The sequence below is a fragment of the Cynara cardunculus genome (assembly GCF_001531365.2).
Source record: "Cynara cardunculus var. scolymus isolate 2C chromosome LG 17, CcrdV1, whole genome shotgun sequence".
In the NCBI taxonomy this organism is placed as follows: Eukaryota; Viridiplantae; Streptophyta; class Magnoliopsida; order Asterales; family Asteraceae; genus Cynara; species Cynara cardunculus.
In genome coordinates this window covers 16,121,685-16,128,590 of record NC_037544.1, presented here as the reverse complement: position 1 = coordinate 16,128,590, position 6,906 = coordinate 16,121,685, and the positions used below count along the sequence as shown (strand labels likewise).

General features: G+C 30.8%; 1 protein-coding gene across 1 annotated transcript; it reads left to right on the top strand.

The window, feature by feature from the left end:
• Positions 1-651, top strand: LOC112499875 (protein DMP3-like). The gene has a single exon (XM_025103147.1). The coding sequence runs from the start codon at positions 1-3 to the stop codon at positions 649-651; it is 651 nt and encodes a 216-aa protein (XP_024958915.1).
• The last annotated feature ends 6,255 nt before the right edge of the window (positions 652-6,906 follow it).

The window sequence follows — 6,906 nt, the reverse complement described above, 5'->3', positions numbered from 1 at the left end:
ATGTCGACGTCTCTTAGAGCTAGACCGGTGACAGCTGCATCCTCCGATGATGAGGCGGAGGTGGAGGTTGTGGACAGCCCTAAACCACCGCCACCACCACCCACTATGTCACAATGGGCTATATCACAAACCCTAGCTAGTACAGCGCAACTAGCAAATCTCCTACCCACCGGCACCCTCTTAGCCCTCCAAACCGTGGCACCCATCTTCACCAACCACGGTTCCTGCGACACCGTCACGCGTCCACTCACCGCCATCCTCATCGGTTTCCTCACCGTCGCTTGCTTTCTGGCGAGCTTCACCGACAGCTTCAAGTCATCCGACGGCCGGATCTTCTACGGGTTTGCAACGTCGAAAGGCATGTGGGTGTTCGATTCCCAGGCGGCAGAAGCTTCTGCGTCCGGTTTGCCGGACCTGAGAAAGTACAGGTTGACGGCGGTTGATTGGATTCATGCTTTTGTGTCGGCATTTGTGTTGGTGACGGTGGCCATGAGAGATCGGAGCGTGGTGAGCTGCTTTTATCCACGGCCAAGCCATGAAGCTGAAGAGGTTCTGAATATTGTTCCATTGGGACTTAGTCTTGTTTGCAGTTTGGTGTTTGTGATCTTCCCTTCCAAAAGACATGGAATTGGATACCCTGTCAGCCATTGATGGATCTTTATTCTTCTTACTAAGGAACCCAAAAAATTAACGTCTAAATTTGATATTCCAATTCAATGTTTTTTAGGGTTCTTACAAGAAAATTCCGATCACTTTCACGAATCTGCTAACGGACGATCGATCGCCATTAATTTCTTTTCGATCCCGATCTAATTCGTTTTAGTTATTTAATTAGTTTAAATTACAATTTAATTACTTTTATATACATGAATAAAGAAATAAAAATACCTTTTTTAATATATGGTTTATCTATTAACCCTAAAAGTGTGTTATTATATAAATCTTTCCATTTTTACAACTAATACAACTCAATTTCAACCGTCTATTTAATTTGATTAATATGTGATTTCATAAAAGTTTTGATTATTTCCTAATTATATAAAGTATTGATCATAATTAATAAAGTCATATTCCATAAATATTCAAATCATAATAAATGAACTCTCATTATTTTTATAAATATTTTAATTGATTGGATTGTATTAGTTATGGTTGCATTTGAAATATACCCATCAATCCTATTTGTGTTTTTAACCACTTGGGTTATGAATTATTTAAGTAATTGATTTGGCATTGATTGCAATGAATTCAATAATATGGTAAACTAAGGGGGTGTTTGAGATTATTTATAAAAACAACTTATCGACTTATTGCGGTGTGATATGGTAATAAATAGTTTTGAGTGTTTGGATAAATAACTTATACTGGTGTCAAGGAGTTTTTTGAAGAAATTAAACTATTCTAACTTATAATAAATTGATAAACAATTTTTAAAAAAAACATAAATTATTTCAAATAAGCAATTTCAAACTATCCTTAAATAGTATGATCAACTTGCAATTATTAATGGCTTAGCTGTAAGGTGTGGCGGCTTGAACTTATTTTTATTGGAGTAGGTATAATATTGTTTACATAAAAAAAGGAAATTCTTTATAATATTTTTTTTATGTATATGATGTATGCATGTACATGTAGCATGTATATATGTATTTTACATGCTTACATATGGGTATTTTAAGGTTGGATCCGTAAAGATGTTATGATAAGTTTATAAGATATTTTAGGTGTTTTAACACATTTTTAGTGGTAACAATAACATTTTCTTCATCTATACATAATTGCTAATCATGCTAAAATTAACATTACAATAAAATCGGGTTTATAGGATATAAAAAATGTCTAAGGGGCTGTTTACTAAATACCTACCTGGTAAGTGTTTACCAATAAAATTTAACACTATTATATACTTATCGGGTAAGATTTTAGTTCACAAAAACGAGATCGCATGCAACAATTTACCTGGTAAGTGCTTACCATGGTAAGAGTCGTCGCCCTCACTTACTAGCATGGGCGGACCTACATAGGTGCCATGGGTGGCACGTGCCACCGTATCGTTTCTCCGCCGAAGGGTAAAAAAATTTAGGTTTCGTGTACGGTGCAACCGTATTAATTTGTTGTGTGCCACCATATGTATTTTGAAACTACAATGAGAACAAGTTTTATTTGGTAGAGTTGGTTTTCAAGGCTTTTATTCTACCCCACACCCAAGTCCGAATCATGTTAGTGTCATTTTCTTAGTCAAACGGTGCCACCGTTTGAAAAAAATTCCGTATATTTGTTTATTATAGTCAAACGGTGTTACCGTTTGAAAAAAATTTCCTATATTTTTTTTTCTTATGGTCAAATGGTGCTACCGTTTAAAAAAAATTCTGGGTCCGTCCCTGCTTACTAGGTAAGACTCTTGGTCCTTGTCTCGCTCTTACCGGGTAAGATTCTTTGTCCTTACCATATTCATCCGATGAGCTAATATGACTGGATAAACACTTACCCGAGTAAGCGTTTAGTAAACGGCCCCTAAATGTTATAATATTGGTAACGGAAATTTCTCTGGATGGTTTTTGTGGATAAAATTCTTTTGTTTTGTAGTGTTTGTTTTTATAATTTTTTTTTTCTCAAATAATGTCATAAAAAATTAATAGGATACTTTATTTCAAGAGTACTGAAAACTTATTAACGTCCAAAATCATCAGATAAACTTATTGTAACACTTTTAGATATGATAATTTATTATTTGGTTAAATAAAGTTAAATTCAAACAATTTATTATAACAAGTTAAGGATTATTTGTTTAACTCTTAACGATACCATTCAGGCCGGAACCTAATCAATCAATAATGGTTTCTAAGAACCCATTTATCAAGTAACTTTCATCTGTGCATATATATATATATATATATATATATATATAGAGAGAGAGAGAGAGAGAGAGAGATAAGCGATCAAATGCAAACCGTGCAAACCACCTTCATCCATCGATTTAATTATTTAACCTTATGAAATTTTTTCATGAAATTGTTTCATATAATACTTTTTCGATGAAGTTATTTTATATATTGTTATGAAATTGTTTCATATAATAATTAATGAAACTGTTTCATGTATTTCTCTAAAATTAAAATAATGAAGATGATAATATTCATGATTAACACCCTTTACAATAAAAATGATTAATCAACCTTTCATAATTACAAAAAAATGAACAGTTTGTACAAATTGAATGATTTGTATTTGATCGCTCCTCTCTTTTTATGTATGAATTAGTGGCTATTACTGGTTATTACATTTTTTGATCATTATGCATATAAAAAGGAGCATTTTAATTAAAAAAACACAAACCTTTAAGTGTTGTAAATCCTTTCTTGAGAGAATGGGCCTGGTAAAACCCCACGAAGCCACAGGCAGCTAGTCTTGAAAAAATAATCAATATTAAATAAATAAAATAATAAAGTTTTAATCTTTATAAATAATTTTTTTATCTAAAAGATAAATAAACTATAAAAATTAAACATTTATTATAAAAGACGGTAACTTTAATATTCGAAATCTAAAAAAACCCCCAAACCGATTAATATCACATAGATTGAATCTATCATTCGTGATAGATTCAATGAAATAAGGAAGTAAAATCAGAGTTGTTCACTTAGTGAACAGATAAATACAATACACGAAAATTAAAACCAACCTGTTTAAATTGATGTTGAATCGAAATCTGCAAGGTAAAACTTGTCCTTAAAGTTTTTATACGACCACTCTAGTATGTTGTGAGTCTACTAGTTGCAAAGCCCCATGATTTGATGCAATAACGTGTTTCGTTTATCAACAACTTTGATAATGAATTCAAAAGCAAAGCAGACGCAGAATGTTGGTAGAAGAACTTGATTGAAGCAGAGTTTCGAGAGAGAAAAAGGAAGCAACCAATTTTTTCAGTGTGTTTTAGGGGTGGTTTTAACCCAGTATTTATATTGTTTAAACTCCCCTAAACCCATGATTTTATCTCCCAAAAATGGGATCACGTTGGGTTAGTTTGAGGATAATCCTCCAACAATAATTATCTTCTAAAAAACGTGTTGAAACCAATTTAAAAACCTATTTTAATCTGTTTAAACCAATTTAAAAACCGATTTTAATCTGTTTAAACCCAATCTGAAAATTAACTATCTATTTCTCTATAACTTGCATAAAAAAGATACTCGGGAGTTTGGGACGAGGCTAATTTTGCTTCGATGTGGCACTTTCGCGAATCTCGCGCACGCCCTTGGCCTCGGCCCCAAGACCATGAGTCCATCAACAAGTTCAAGACCCAACTGAAAGGAAAGCCTTATAAGGCTCTCTAATGTTTTTCTATCTACCAATGTGAGATGGAGGATAAATTTCCAACCTCACTATCATTTCCAACCATCCCCCATTAGGTTGGAAAGTTTTCTGACATTCCTAGTAGATAATGTTATACTGGTTAATATTCAAGTTCATATTAGTTCATTAATATTTACTGATTTATGAAAAGGTGAAAATAATGTTATACATCATGCCATCTTGTGAGTCGCTTGTCACAAAGATTGAGACGCTTTTTGAGACAACATATCTTTGTTGAAAATCAGTTATCTTCTTGTAATCGAGTGGGTTTTATTCCACTGTATCATTAGTTTTGGAAGTACATGAATATTCCCGCTTTTCCTTTTCGGGGAGCCCCATTATTCTTAGGGGTTTCTATTAAACGATATTCCCTTCGAAAGTTGTGACTGATGTGTCTCTCAAAATTTTTAAAGTATTTACTTATACCTTAATAGTAGGTTTTTAGGGTCAATAAGGTTTGATGGTTTTTACATATTTGCTTTTGTTTTTCTGAACATATTTTATGGTTATCAAGTTTTTCTTAGTTCAATATGTTATAATATGAAAAATATATGATTTTTTAAGATAATGAATTATAGTTCATTACTTTATCCATGAAATTCCATTATCATAACAGTATTTGATTTTTGCATTTGTAGATTTTTGTTGATAATACTTTATTAGTATTTCAACTTTTAGAAAATAAATCACTCAATCTATTGGATTTCCAGGTAGTAGGGGAACCACAAGTCCACAACCTTAGGGCTATTTACATATGTTTGACAAAATCCTTTCGATATCTTGTAATTAATCATTTATAAAATGCATAAATAATATTAATGACTTTGGCATGAGACCAATAGATGAAATTAAATGCAGATAATTTAATAACATAATGATATTTTTGGAGCTTTTGGCAAGAGACCAAAAGAAATACGAGTTTGGCATACGAAGCCAACTTATAATACATTAATGGCAAAAGACCAAAAGTTATGAGAGTTGAAAGTGTAACTTCTAAAAATTAAATTATAAGATTGTGAATTATAATTAAGATGAACATTTAAATATTAACATAAATAAATAATAAATAAAGGATATCGTGTTAAATTAACCATACACAAATATTGTAAACTAGTTGGATAAACATTAATAAATAATAATCTATAAATATATTAAAGAAGAAACCACATGCAATGATGTGGCCTCTTCTTAAAACAAGAAAATGATTTATCTTTATTCTTTTTTTCTTAAGCTTCTCCTACTTAATATTTGTTTTTTATGTTTCATATTCACATTTAAGATCCTTTAATTAGGTTGTTTCAACCTATTYATGTTCACTCTAATAAGTACTCTTTTAACTCTCATTATTTCTCTTTATTCGGTTACAATTTTTCATCTTCTCTTCATGGTACACCTCTATAATAATCTCTCAATTCTTCATCTCTATTCATGTATAATTTTGTGGTACATCTCTATGATAACCTATATATTAATCCTTCAATTCTTCCTCTCTATTCATGTATAATTTTGTATTACACATCTATGATAATCTCTCTATTAATCTCTCAATTCTTTCTATCTATTCAGTTATAAATTTGTGGATGCGATTTGCATTTTTGTTGATTTGAGGTGTCATTCAATAAGACAAATCATAGTATGAGTTTTTGCTAATGTAAGTATAATATTTCTTTTTTAGTCAGAGATATTCACATTAAAGTTGAAATTATGTAGGCATATGGAGTTTTTGTGGGATAAATTGACATATGAATCCTTGAAGAAATAGTGTAACATTGGATAGAAAAAAAAACCTCTCAATTTTTCCTCTCTATTCAGTTTTTGAGGTGATTTGCACTTTTGTTTATTTAAGACGTCATTCAATAAGAGAAATATGATATGAGTTTTTGTTAATGTAAGTATAGTATTTTCATCTTTTAATTGGAGATATTCACACTAAAATTGGAATTATACAAACATATGAATCTCTCAATTCTTTCTCTCCATTCAGTTATAATTTTGTGGGGGTGATTTGCATTTTTGTTGATTTTAGGCGTCAGTCARTAAGACTAATCATAGTATGAGTTTTTGCTTATGTAAGTATAATATTTCGTCTTTTAGTCGGAGAATTCACACTAAAGTTAGAATTATGTAGGCATATGATTTTTTTTGTGTGGATGAAATGACATATGAATCTTTGATGAAATAAGGTAACATTGTTTAGCATAAAAATCTCTTTTAATCTCCCAATTCTTCTTGTTTATTCAGTTTTTGTGGATGTGTTTTTTTTTTTTTGATTTGAGGAGTCATTCATGAAAACAAATATGATATGGGTTTTTGTTTTTGTTGATGTTAATCGGTCTATTGTGATTTTTTTTAGCATTGAGCTTGAAAATTATTTTCTAATATTTTTAATTCTTAAAGAAGAAACCAAACATAATGAGGTGTTATCCTCTAAACATTAGAAACCAATTTTTTTCTTAGATTTTTGATTTTTTAAAATATTTGATATATATAAAAGACTTTTCCATTCCTATATTTAAAATATGAAATTCAATATAATACATATATTTTATTTTA